The following is a 15,129-nucleotide window of genomic DNA, read 5'->3' on the forward strand; positions in this document are numbered from 1 at the left end:
CTAGAGCCCTCGCTTTCGCTCGCGTGGTCGCAGTTTCCAATCCTACTGGTCGCCCACGTCCTCAGATTCAAGACCCGAGTAGTTATTTTCCTATTTTTCGCACGTGCGACGGTGTCCCAGCAGTAGTGGGACATGTTGACATTTGTCCATTAGCTACATGTTGATATCAACACACACATTGGCCACATTTCAATATCGATCATGCGATCCCACTAGTAACATTCATTTAGTTTACCCAGTTTCTTTGTGAGTCCCCTTGCACAATTTCAACTTGGCCTCAGTTGTTGCATCCTTATTGGTATGCAACCGCGCGCATCATGTTGCATCGGATTGATGGAATATTATTTGTGAAATTACAATGGCTTTCATGTTCTTGACGCTAATCCTTACATTTCCGACGTTTTGAACTCACGTTTACTTAGTATGAGTGCATTTTTCTTAAGTGTTTCCACACATGTGAATCACCGTGCTTAAACCTGTTGTGCTCTACCGACCTCCAGATGTCTTTCTAGGGCATTTGAGTACAAATTCGCTACACTTAATACTCAGAATGTCACTATTGACCAGCATCCGTACCTGGCGATTATGCAACCACACACAACGGGCATGAAGGTGCCCGCCATTTTGTATTTGTTCCAGATATCGACTTAATACAAACGACTTATTGTTACCTGGTAGAAACCCTATCAATTCATATCTATTTAGACCAATTTTCATTTGGCAGATTATCCGGGACTCCCTACGTTCCTTTGGGGAATCCCTTGCGCGTGCATGGTAGGATTGTGAAACATGCAAAATTCAATACTTCTTCACTGAATTTTTTAACGCCCTCTTTACGTTGGATAGTTTCCGAACTATTGTAGTCCGAAAGTCATTTTCCCACTCTTTCGGCACCTTGTAGATCCAAAACTATGTCCGACAGCCGAAAGTTCAAGAGAACTTTTTTCGTCTCAGTGGCAGGAGTCATCTCCCAAGAGTTGTAACACTTATTTTGCAACACCCGATATATATATATATATATATATATATATATATACGAGGTTTGTCCGGAAAATACGTATAAATGTTGAGTCGGGTCAGTTCGAGTCAGAGCGCTCTGCGTGTCAGTAGGAGTGTGTGGCTGCTTGTTGAAAGTTACCCTGTTTCACCTGCCGTCGCCATGGATCTCTCTCTGATTGAGGAACAGTGCATCAACATCAAGTTTCTAGCAAAGCTAGGTAAGAATGGCCGTGAGATTTTTGAATGTTTGAAACAAGTGTACGGGGACAATTCTCTAAAGGAACCAACCGTGAACAAGTGGTTAAAAAGGTTTCGGGAAGGCCGAGAAGACGTGAAAGGAGACCCTCGTCCAGGACGCCCGTCGACATCGAGTTCTGATGAAAATGTTGAACGAATTCGGACCTGTGTTCTTAAAGACCGTAGATTAACAGTCAGAATGATTGCTGACGAGCTGTCAATTCCCAAAACAATCGTTCACGAAATTCTGACACAAAAACTTGAAATGAAGAAATTGTGTGCGAAAATCGTACCAAAGCTCTTGACTCCAGAACAGAAAGCAAAGAGGGTTGGGTGCTGTGAGGATTAGTTGCAAGCAGAGGAAAGAAGGGACTTTCTCAACCGAGTCATCACTGGAGACGAGTCCTGGTTTTCAGAATTCGATGTGGAGCTCAAATCTCAAAGCAAGGAATGGAAGCTACCAGGAGAACCGAGAACAAAAAAGTCGCGAAAAGCAAGATCCAATGCGAAGACAATGTTGATTGTTTTCTTTGATTCTAGGGGCATTGTTCACAAGGAATTTGTCCCTCCCGGCCAGAGTGTGAACGGACAGTTTTACGTGGAAGTTTTAAGACGTCTGAGAGCTCGTGTGGCCCAAGTTCGACCGGATTTGGCACAAGGGGGCACGTGGATCCTTCATCACGACAATGCGCCCGGCCACACGTCGCTCGTTGTGCGTGAGTTTTTGGCCCGAAGCTCAATCACCGTGACAGACCACCCGCCTTATTCACCCGATTTAACCCCTTGTGACTTCTTCCTGTTCCCGAAATGCAAAATGGTGCTTCGGGGGCGGCACTTGGAAGATGTGGAAGCCATCAAGGCAGAAACAACAAGGCAACTGAACAGCAACCCAACTGAAGACTTTCAGCAATGTTATCAACAGTGGAAACGGCGTTGGCAAAAGTGTATCTTGTCTAAGGGAGAGTACTTTGAAGGAGACCACGTTGTAATGCCTGAATAATTGTAAAATAAAGTTGTTATTCAACTTTTATACGTATTTGCCTGACAAACCTCGTATATATTAAAATGTAAACGCCAACACTTCAGAATTTTCAAATCGTAAACAAGAACAACAACCCATACTTTATTGACTTTACATTTGCTGTTTACAGAATGTTTATATATACTTTACTGACGCGATACACATGCCGCACTTTGTATACTAGGTCTGAAATCCATTTAAACAGAATGAAATAGTGGTTTGTTGTCTGTATATACAGTGGAGCAACATTCCGTGTATAGTTTAATAAACCACAGAGAGTACTAATTGTAAAAACTCTGTTTATTTCCGAACCTGTTAAATCAAGAAGACAGCGAACTCAGTAATTTGGACAAAGCATCTCGATATTGACAGTTGTTAGAATACATATTTATATAGTGCCTAACTATTGTATGACCATTGCTACAATATCTTGTAATACTACATCTATTCTGATTTGAGGATTATTAGTTTTTTGAATACAAACTTGAGTGCATTCATTAAATCTAAGTCGTATTATTTTATTGTTTTAAGAATTCGTCCTATAGTAAGTACATTCACTTTATTTATCACGAAGTTCTTTAACGATGGTATCAGTTGAGTTTTATCAAGAATTATTGTGTTATTAGGAATATTTTCACTTTTATACTCCCGTTTCTTGTCACTTTTTCATTCACTTTGTCATTATAAATTATTTCATCATTTACTGTATCATCGTGTCTAAAAATTAACTAACCACAGGGGTAACAGTTCTTATCGGACCTGAGCTTATTCCAACGCCATCTGTTAGTGACTGTGGAACTACGTTCAACCTAGCGAAAAACACTTGGTCAGTGCTTTGCGCCGCTCTGCCTCTAACAGACGTATCGAGAGATTTCTGGATCAAGTGGTCGTTAGATCTTTCATTCACGTGACTACCCAGTCTGTCTCACGATGCTGGGTGGACCCTGAAGATTGGGGAAACCCAGCCGGGAATCGAACCTGGGACCACAGTTCAACGCTCTAATCACCAGACTACGGAGCCCTTTATCATTGTGTCATTCACTTTTATTCTTCACTACTAAACAGGGAGAAAACATGCGCTATGAACACTGTATCAACAATGATATTAAATTTAATTTTTTCGATAATGAACTGACAATTCCTTACTCAGAATATATTTCAATTTAGTCTAAATTTCATTTTCACTCAGCTCAAACGTCCATTATTACTTGCAAGAGTATACATTCACGTAAAGTTTACATAAAATAAATTACCTTGCTGGGATCCAGTGTGATTGATCAGCTACTTCTTTCAAACACATATCCCACGCTTCGCTCCATATAGACATATCGCTTAATCCTTCGATAACAAGACATTGGTCCCAGTACCTAGTACGATGATAATGTAGTCCATCTCGATCATACTCCAGTACTTCTCCAACAGAATTTGTCACACCAATGTGAAGATCCATCGAATTCATATAATCACTAAAATAGAGCAATTTCAGGAAAAGTAAATTTTTCCTTTCACTTTTGGAAAACAAAGACATAACAGTAATAGTAAATAGTAATAAAAAATTTGGAAAAAGCAAAGGCAATGTTCTAACAGTGAGTTTTCTCTATGCATAGTAGATTTCGGGATATGCTGCATTATATATAGACAGAAACAAAGGATATAGTAACTTACGATTCTCAGGAAAAAAAAAAAGCTACATAAAACAGTTATACGTAACGGCTATTTTCCTAGGCACAGTATTGCTTTGTATGCGTCCACACAACGACATATTCTGAACATTTTTGTACATGCATATGTTCATGAGTTTACCAACATTTTTTGGTGATGTTTATAAACATTTCGTTGTATTTACGAACTTTAAAATCTGCAAATGTTGGTAAAACAAAGGTTTATGAAACTGGACATTTTATATGTTCATGAACTTGTAGAAATGAGAATAACGCATGCGCAACGTTCTTGATTTTAACAAAAATGGAATGGAATACGGAAATGTGTTGAATCTTTTGAATAGTACAGTAAATTATACTATGAGATGTAAATGAGGGAACTATGAAAATAGAAATAAATAAAAGAGTGATATTGGGATATTGGGCATGAAGTGATTATTGTAAAAGAAGTACAAAATATACTGACGGAAGATGATGAAAATAAAATTGAACTTTTATGATAGACTGGGAAAGTAATAAATATACGAGTAAATTATGACCGCGGAGAATACCTATAATTATCGTGTATGCATTTAAAATTGTTTTCTAAACTAATGCCTATAGAACGTAAACATTTGTCTGACACGCGCAGGTTAAGAATACTTGATCACAATGGTATAGTGATTACCAACATAGTGCTACTTTTTCTATATCGAATCCTAATATCTAGCAGTTGCATCTTATGAACGACTTGACATTTTTATTAGTTGCTTCGTAAAGAGTTCGAATAGCGAGGAATGAAGATAATGGTTACAATATTTTCTTTATTGATTCCTTATCCTAGTGCTTGGTACAGTCGTATTTTAATTACTCATAGATTAGAATTAGGAATGAAGATTTCTGGGCTGTCAGCATCTGGCTATTTAGCCTGCCATGAGGGACGACGTTCCTCGGCGAGCACACTATCCGATGAAAGGGAAGGAAGGAACCGGCCTGGGACCATTATGTTAAATACCATCCCGGCATTTGCCTCGTGTGAATAAGGGAAACTCAGGATAAACTTCACTCACGATGATTGGTCTGAAAAAACTGTTACACATGTGTTGCGGTTGCCGATCGTTTTTTGTTTTCAATGTGTCATGTGCACCTTCTTCTTCCATCTGCAGTAACAATTTCACCTGTGAGTGTCGTGTGAAAGTAATGCAGTAAAATGGGCGACCTGACAGACTTCCAAAGAGGCATGATCGTTGGTACCCGTCTGGTTGGAGCTTCCGTAGCAACAGTGGCGAACACTGTGGGGGTATCGAAAGGCACTGTGTCCAATGTCACGAGGGCATACACAATTCATGGGCAAACGACGTCTGCAAAGCACAACAGTGGTCGAAAGACAATCCTGTCAGATAGGGACCGGAGGGCATTAAAACGGATTGTAGCTGCTAAAAAGAAGACCACTGCAATGAAAATTACGTCTGAACTCACTTCCGGCCTACAGAACCCGGTTTCATCGTAAACAATGCGACGGGAACTTTATAAAATGAAAATTTATGGCAGGGCCGCTATCGCCAAATCGCTGGTCACAGCAGTAAATGCGAAGAGGCGTATCCAGTGGTGCAAGGACCACAAGGCGTGGACTCATGAGCAGTGGAAACATTTAATATGGCCCGATGAATCGACCTTCACATTGTTTCCAACAACCGGTCGTGTTTACTTATGGAGAACACCGTCGCAGGCCTATGATACAGACTGTCTGCTCCCAACTGTAAAGCATGGGGGTGGTTATTACAGTATGGGCAGTGATATTGTGGTTTTCCGCAGGTCCCATCATAGCCCTGCATGGAATAATGAATGTTAATGCGTATGAGGCCATTTTGGGGGACTACGTTCTACCCATGGCCCAAATATTGTTCCCTGATGGTGATGGCATCTACCAAGATGATTTGGCACCCTGTCACGCTGCAAAAACAGTGAAATCATGGTTTGAGGAGCATGACAAGGAGCTATCACACCTCCCCTGGGTCCCACAATCACCAGATTTGAACATCATTGAGCCATTGTGGTCTGAGTTAGAAAGACATGTTCGGTTTCATTACCCTCCACCAGCATCTCTCAAGGAACTGGAGCATGTTTTGGAGGGACAATGATACACAATTTCACACACCACTATTCAGGAGCTGTATATATCCATTCCATGTCGAATCCAAGCTGTATACGTTTCACTCACTCACTCTCACACACACACATACACATACATACATACATACACATACATACACATACATACATAGATCGATCCGCGGATTCAGGATATGATCAAGGGAGGGGCTAAACTATAGTATGCCGCTTTATCCAGTGTAAAGTAGGATTGAAGCCCATTTTATCCAGTGTATACCTGAGCATCAAGGGGGGATGCCCCTTGGATCTGCGCCTGTATATACATATTATATATCTATGTGCGTAGAGGGTAACTACGGTTATTCCAATATTGTAGTGTATCAGTGCTTAGGCGAGGAAATCGGCTCGGAGTTTCGGTTCTCCTTTCACGTTGAAATGCTCACAAATCTTAGATGGCATGCTACCATGCTCAGGAATATTAGCAATTATATCCCTTACTTCAAACCCTGATTCCTAAATAATCCAGCACTTTCAAGCTTTCGCTTTTAACCTGAGATCTTGTTCACGGAACGCCGCGGGAATATAAACAAATCCATTTACACGGGATAAACAATATAAATACACCCACTATTTACCATCAGGGCCGTACTGGCCAGGTGCGAAACTGGGAAAATTCCCGGTAGCCCTGGACGGTGAATTTTTAGTGGGCCCTCCGCCTCATATCGTAAATATCGGTATATGAACGAAAAGGTACCCGTCACGCACTCCTCGCATACGGGAGTAAGGGATCACGTTGAGTACCGGCAATACAGTCAGCTAATCTCAGACCAGCGTTGCCAGCTCATGATGATTTGAAAACAGCTTTCACATTTTTCGTAATTCAATCCTTGAAAAGTTCCTGATTTCTCACTCTGCTGTATACTTTTGCTATATTGAAGTATTAAGCTAAATTGAAATCTCAAATAATGCCATAACTTGAAATTAAATAATAATTTACATTTTAGAGCACATTGTTTTCCGAATAGGAAATATACAAGGCCAGATTAACACCATTGGGGGCCCTGAAGCGGGAAATACAAGGGGGTCCCATCAAAACTTTTATGATGGGCTCCTTCTCAACATGTTCAAAAAGGTCCATTAATTATATAGGAGTGACTCGTGTCATGGTCTTTAAACTTTTATGGTGAAAATGCTTTCAGTAATTTTTGAACACCCCCCCTCCCCTTGGTCGCTGTCAATCAAAGCCGTAGCTAGAGATTTCGGCCCCCGGGACAAAGTAGAATTCAGCGCTCTCCTCCCCTACACTCACCTCACCAAGCTCTTATTTTATACATTTAAGAGAAGCAGTTTTTGTCGTTATACTACAATAAATTTTTATCAAGCTGCTTGGACAGACCATTGCAACAGCCAAAAACGATCATTAGTATTCTTTTACAAATAACAGCTTTTTTAAGAGGCTTATATTAGTTTTGTTTAACACGACAAAACTACCTTTTGTTATATACAAATCCAAGTGGAGAATAGTTATAGAAATTTACAACCATTTACAACGTTTCATACTATCAATAATAAATGAAATTTCAATGCATTAGAAACTATGTACTTTTAAAATGCTCGAAATGGGTCACAGAATTAATTTCCAATAATAATTGTAAACTTCTCAAATTTTATTCTGTATATGACCACACAAATAGAATTTTAATTTCGATTGTTTTGCGGTAAAAAATATTTTGTGAAATGTAACATATTCAGAAGGAGCCTTTTTTGCGAATTTCTCAATATTGATCGATGGAGGTGAAGAATATGATTAATGTTTCTCTTCAAAATTCAAATGTAGTTTGGCTACTACATATGTTTGAAATTATAGTAATTACTTAACTTCTTAATGAATGAAAGTTCTGATTTAAAGCTACTTATTATTAATTAACATATTGAAAATACACTAATACATACACCCTGATACGTATGCACAAAAAAATATCCTGGCGATACAAGTAGTTGATGGTGAAATCATCCCAACAAATTCCTTCAAATTGGAAGCATTTCATGTATCAATGGAATAAAAAAAGATCACTGGTAGTGATTAGTTCTTTGAAAAAGACGAAATTCGTTAAGTTCTGACCTCTTAAGTCCCTATACCTTCATTTTTAATATTTTCGCGAAATCAGCAGCTTGCGGCCTTCTACACATTGTCATTAACAAATCATATATAATAACTTTCTTTAAGTAATAAGTAAAAGCTTGTTTTGTGACCTATTGAAACGTTTGCGTTGCGAGCGAAGCGAGGATTTTTTTTTTTTTTTTTTTCAAATCTATTCCTTTGCAATCCCACAACAATATTGATTTAATAGGGTGTCAATAGTTTTTCGGGGCGACGCGTCGTTTATTCATTTCCAACATGTTTTCTTTCTTCTTACTCGTTCGGCACCTATCAGCGCCCAGGGCCACGGCTTCGCTCGCTAGCTATAATTCTGCTGTTAATACAGGACACGGGAGAAATGTTGGAATTGTTGATTGATTGAGTTGATTTTTAGTTTAGTGTCCCTTTCAGTAGCGAGGCTATATGAGACGTGCACCTACTAATTAACGTAGAATCCGAACCACATGAGCTCCCGTCGGGAATCGGACCTGGGTCTTCCATGCCAAGTGTTGCATTTGTATAAAGTATAAATTACTTCTGATGCTTCATATATGTATTTGTATATGCACCAGGGGCGCCTATAAAAGGTTTGTGGCACAAGTGCGGCATTATTATTTTAGGGAGAGATATGAAGTAATCGAGCTTGAGCAGATGATTGTACAGTTGCAAGAGGAGAATGGGGGATTGGAAAATTACATCAGATCAGTCAGTGTCAGAGGAGAAATTACTACCTTAAAAAAAAAAAAAAAAAAAAAAAAAGTTTTAAATCTACTTTTTAAGACTTTTCAGCATATTTGCTCTTAGTGGCACTCGCGGACCCCTTTTATTATCGGGGCAGGGGGCAGTACGTACATGTGAAGACCGGCTGCTGCTGACGTTGGTGCAAGGGACTGCGGCTTAATTGAAAATGCTTTTCTTACAAATTTTTCGCCGAAACGTTTAAATCGGAGCACATCAGGAGTGTCTGATTCTGAACCGTTGTATACTGCAACTGTTGTTTCTCACCTGCTCCTACAACATTTTTGGTAGTTGCTGATGGATCATTAAAAACGTCTGCACATTTAATAAAGTTGTCCCTTTCATTAACGTTTTCAGACCTTTCCCTCTGCCCACGCCGAAAAACTGAGATGTAGAGTCAAAACCTTGAAAGGCATGTACAAATAAAAGATTTTGAATGTCGTTGACTCCCAAGTTGCTTTGGATTGCTTGAACATGCCACTGATGTGGACTGCGCATTCTCTTTCTTATTCTGCGATGAAAAAACTATTGATTCAGGCAGTATATATGTGAATCGGAAGAATCAGTACATCGGTATCATCAGCAACAACATTAACATCCTTCTCGCAAGCAATTTCTACTACAGTCTGTGCAATTAATATATCTGCATCTCTTTTTGCATGTACGCACTGACATCCAGTTCCTTCTAGGTGAGAACTGAGCATGTAGATGAACCGTTGTTTGTTCACTTTGTTTGCTAAGAAGTTATCGTTTTGTGTGTGTGTGTGTGATGAGCTTGCTGTTAAAGTATGTTAGGACACCAGGGCTGTCATTATTTCCATATCTTCTGCTGTGGGTTGCAACTTTTACAGATGGATATCAGAATATCCATCGAAAACAATTATTGCACTGCCATAATGATGTTGAATGTGCACTACATAATTCCTGCAGATGTCCAAAAACGTAATGCCTTGAGTCCATGGTACATGATGTAACAAAGCACTTCCATCCAGAATGTAAACGCTGCTGACAGGTTTGGCTTGCTGTGTTTCTTTAGCAGCAGTCCACAAGGCACCCGCAAGAACTGATATTCGCCTGGCGTAAAAGGAGGGTCGAATTAAGAGTGTTGCTGGATAGCTACACAGTTCGTGCTTTAAGAGGTCTTCTGTTGGTACTTTTTTACTGGTTGCAACTACGGCGAGTCGTTGAAATAAGACAGGTATCGATTTACACAACTTCTTTATTACGCTTTATAAGCTTTTTCATTACCATTGTCACGGCCTGTTCACTTCGTTTAAAGGGTAAGATTGCACGATTTTACCAACCATAGAACAAGTGTTTTCTCCTACTTCTTCGGCTCGATCAACATTTACATTCTCAGATGCACGTATATCTGATGCGATTCCTGCGCAACGAGGAATGCGCTTAGAATGGGTTTCTGTCAGTTAGATATTCCAATAACTTGTCTGTGTCTTCAGCATCCCTTTGACTTCGGGCCTGAGAAGTTTCACTGTGTTGCTCGTTTGTGTTGTACTTCACCCTAGCAAACTCTTGCATGGCACAGTTAACTTCAACACATGGCTTCATTGACTGCACCGTTAGATTTACTTGAGAGTCCGTCATTCCCTTTCCACTTGTCAGGCTTCCGCTGGATCTGACGATGAAATGATCTGCTGGTAGTCTTGCCCAGTGTTTTTCAGAACGTCAGACAACGTAAAATTCTTTCTGAAACATCGAGTGTACATAGAGGTTTGTGCTACGCAAGTTTTCAATGTCTTGCAAATGAATGTGGATGGTCTTTGCATAAAAATCCATTCTTTGCGGCAGCAAGCAATGGAAGCATCTCTCTCAGGGATCCAATGTACAGATTCCAGTCACACGTTCTTTCAGTAGTTATGAACTGTTTCATAATACTAACTATTTGCATGTACTGTATTCACAGTCTAGACGTTCTGCTTGATGAAGTCTGTTTCCTTCCATGTTTCCATCATCTCCCTTACCTGCAGAAAATCGGCATTGATCCCAATTGTAGGCACATCAATCTTATCCTGTGTTTGGCCTATTGTCGCATGTTTTTCTGCAGCGATAACCTCTCTTCCTGTTGACCCAGATGTATCTTCCGCTGCCGGTGGACTTGCTGTTCCTCCTTTATTGGAGTTCGACAGCTGCTTGTACAGTCTGCTTCAAAAAACCTGCAACATGAGCATGTAAGTTTATTTTGAAACTACACCTAACAGCCCAGGGAATCAACATAACGTCTACGTGGCACGAATCAGGTCAGGAGAAACCTCCCTGCACACTTACTTTGGAGCAAAAGACTTCATCGTTTCACAATTAACTTACATGCTCATGTTGCAGGTTTTTTGCTGCGGACTGTAAAATAATTGCAGGTTCTTGAGAATCCCCTTGCAGTTAATGTCGGTGGTGATTTTATCGTTGACGATACTACAAACCATATAAGCAACTTCCCTTGGAAAAATTCTGAAAATTTAAAAATAAATTAAAAACACTCCTACACTGTGTGTGCATGTCTACAACATGATATTCCCGGAAAAATTTACAGTATTGATGACTATTTCGTTCATAGTACTATTTACATGAACAGCTCGATATATACTAACGCACATACTTTTCTACTAAGGTCTTTTACATAAATAATACGTATATTCGTAACTCAATTCAACTCGTAATTATATAAAATTGAGTAAAACTTTTCTTCAACTGAGGTGAATATTTATAACATGGCAGTCTCTACATTACGACTTCAACACACACACACACACACACACACACACACACACACACGCAATAAATAAATAAATATAAATAAATAAATAAATAAAATTGCAGGTAGTTGCTGTTTTTTCCAAGGTTGTAATTTTTTGTTATTCATACCTTGAATACATCGGCAATCCTATTGAAGTTTTTTTCTTCTTTCATTTAATTGCTTTTGTATTTCAGTGCCCGACAAACTCTTCTACATATTTTCATTCATAAGATCCGTATGAGGAAGTGACGTCACGAACCATAGTTGCAAGCATCAGCACAGGGAGTGCGCAAATAGACCTCCCAATACAAGAGCACATTTCATGCTAAATTAGTGACTGTCACAGATTTAGGTAAACTTCTGCAATGTGGAAAAGGACTATTTGATCTGCCATAAAATGCAACTCAGTCTTAATTCGCTAGTATTGCATTCAAGCGAATGTTTGATATGGTTTTTAATAAAGTTAACGACAATTTCATATGGGATGTGGTCCAGTGATATACTTTATTTACTATTATAATTACTTTTCACTTATAAGAATAATTCAGGTAATTCTCCTTAAGAATTTCTTTGATTTATTTAAAGAAAAAATATGTAGCCTGAGATTGCGTACTTCAATGATATAAAACACAACACTCTCACCATATAAAATGGACTATCTTGCTTAGTTTCTAACACAATGAAATCATTTTGATATTGAAAAGAACCGATTCTACTATACAACTTTACGGATGAATTTTTGGTATCTATAACGGTTTCATAGTTATCTGTTAACTTCTATAGGTAGCAAACCGAATATAACGAAATTTTGGAGAGAACAGCCGCCATATTTCAATATGACGGCGTCATTGCAAGATTTTACCAAGTTTTCGTCATTTCTAGGATCTATTACCATTAATTTAACACAAGAACGAAGTTCCTATCTTAATTCTGTGAGAAGATATACCTGCTGTTTCACAGTAAAGTGTTCAGTTCCAATATCCAATATAGCGTCTCAAAATGGTGGAAAGATATATGTCAGATTTTGCTACACTTTTGATATGTTGTTTAGGTTGCTTATCTCTATCATTAAATCGAAACAGAGTTTCTGTTACAATTTGTTCTGTGTTAAGTACCTTTTCTCATTACTTTAACTAGTCTAAATGTGCGGATGATAAAGAAAGACATGCAAGTGCAAAAGGCGTAGGAGAGAGACATGAACTACGTACCATGTTACAGGGAGGGAAATTAGAAAATATTAAAGAGGAGGTAATTGGGTGATAGGTAGGGGAGGTGTCGGAGGCAACAGAACGGAAAAAACTTGCACAAAAAACTTAATTGATAAAAAATATTATTCACTTACGTTAAGAAGCATAGCTGAGCGAGCGAAAGGTGTCAGAAGCCCTGCAGGGCTCGATTTTTCCATCTTACCCCCCATGATAATACCTCACACTCGCGTGGTGAAACTTCGATGTAAATTTAACCTCACCTGCTTTCTTGTGGTCAAATTAAAACAGTTGTCTAAGATAGTTTGAAAGTTTTTTTTTTTTTTTTTTTTAAAGAATACTTCTTTCTTTCTTTTTAGAAATCACGTCATTATTTTCGGGGGAGAGGGGCTTGAAGTTTATGGCCTATGGCCACACGAATCTCTTACTAGTTACTTCAGTTTTTTGGAGGGGGTATCCCAGAATTTTGGAGAGCTTCAGCATCGTGATCTACATTGAAGATAGATATATATATAACAATACCCTATGAATGAGTTTTCTAAACTTAGGTGAGTTTGAAGTGTAAAATCACGCTTATTATGTAATTTGTAAACCTATCCGATTGCTGTAATTTTAAAGATGAAAGTTTGTTTTTAATTGTTGCAACTTGATATAAATATGACAGCAGTTGCCAATAGGATACGTTTACAAATTATATAATGCCCATATTTTAATATCTTAAAATTCACATAGGGGCAAAGAGCTCGTTCGCGGGCATTGTTTTATTTGTGTATACATTGTACGATCTTTACCCGCAAAATAAATCACAATGGGGGCCAGTGGCGGATTTACGAAGGGGTCTTTCTAGCTAAAGGATCCTTAAGATCCTGGGATTTAAAAGAAGTACGAAGTAAGTGTTAGTGATTCGATAAACTTCAAGCCTCCCTCGAAAAATAATTTCAGGATTTCTAAAAAACAGAACGAAGTATTTTAAGAAAAAAACCTTCCAAGTTATTACTCTACATTCGCTACTGAATTGCAGATCCGCAGAACGTTTGCTGATTTAACAAGTAAGAGATTACCTTCGCTATTACTGATGTAAGGTAACAACCTAGATCGAATATTTGTTTCAGAAAAAAAAAAAAAAAAACTTTTCCGGAGAGTGTTTTAATATGTGTGGAGCAGGGAGTGTCTCTGAATTTTCCTGAAGGCATGACCCATCAAATACTATTAGTAATTGAAGAACACTTGCGAGGAACCTTTTTGGAGAGCGTGGAGAAAAATTGAAAATGATTATAGCTATCCTTGTCTCTTCTTTTTCCAAAGTATAACGTGTCTTAACTGGAACTTAATATAAAGGAATAATAATAATAATTGAAATAATAATAATTCTTCTAAATCTGTAATTTGTGAAATGAAATGAAATCTTTGAGTTTTACGTCCCACGGTTATGCCTGTGAGGCTAAAGGAGACGGTGATGATGAGAGATGAGTGAAATGGTGGAATGAAGAAAGTGGGAGGAAACGGGAGAACCCCGAGAAAACCCACGAGCACGGAAATCTGTAATTTGTGTAAGAGACAAATTAACGGAAGATTTTCTGCCTTTCTTTACTTCACTCTGCACATATAGAATGTAGAAAATGTACGCTATTGTTTTGTTTACTGCAACGGAAGAAACAGAAGTCGTTCCAGTAAATAGGATCGAGCAAGATAGGTGTGCATGGCCGCCATTTAAACGAACAGATAGAATAAGAAAATGTATTTTTTTGGAACGCCAGGAAGCAGAAAAGAATTGGGACAGGTACCCGGCAAGGATTATGAACTTCTATGGTGAGTAATTGAACTGTATTGTATATTAGACTACACTCCAATTACTGTAAATTTTAGCATACCGTATATGCCTGTACAATATCCTCACTTTTATCAACAAATTTCAAAGCAAATATTCACTGCGGACATTACAGAGGTCATTTATATATATTGGGTGTTCTAAAAATCAGGGGCACCAGATACTTATTTTAGACGTCAAAAGAAGACAAAAAGAATAATCTTTCCCTTTTCCCCTGTGGGACCTCCTTTCGTCAGTAAGGCCGCTCAAAGAGTTCAAATTTGAATTTTAGTTTTTGGCTTTTAGGCAAATTTGGATAAACAAAGGACCAGGCAAGGGTGTGGAATATTGGAATGAAGTCGCATAAAACCTATACACAAGGCAACATCCTGCTACTTTGTCATTCAGGACTCAGATATAAGTCTGTAGTTAAACTATTTTGACCTGATTTTGCAAGTTTACTACAAGTCTGTACCTGCGTACT

The 15,129-nt window shown here is 38.6% G+C and overlaps 1 protein-coding gene across 5 annotated transcripts in view; it reads right to left on the reverse strand.

The window, feature by feature from the left end:
• Nucleotides 1-15,129, reverse strand: part of LOC145693373 (MKRN2 opposite strand protein) — a 148,730-nt gene that overhangs the window by 3,633 nt on the left and 129,968 nt on the right. For 4 of the 5 annotated variants that reach the window (XM_081769317.1, XM_081769316.1, XM_081769315.1 and 1 more), the window contains one exon: nt 3,511-3,723. In XM_081769317.1, coding sequence (XP_081625443.1) covers nt 3,511-3,723 — 213 coding nt within the window. Of the gene's footprint in view, nt 1-3,510; nt 3,724-15,129 lie in introns of those variants that run through there. The other variant, XR_014132755.1, reaches the window with a different exon arrangement.

This window comes from Thermobia domestica, chromosome 8 (genome assembly GCF_964235325.1).
Source record: "Thermobia domestica chromosome 8, izTheDome1.hap1.1, whole genome shotgun sequence".
Classification (NCBI taxonomy): domain Eukaryota; kingdom Metazoa; phylum Arthropoda; class Insecta; order Zygentoma; family Lepismatidae; genus Thermobia; species Thermobia domestica.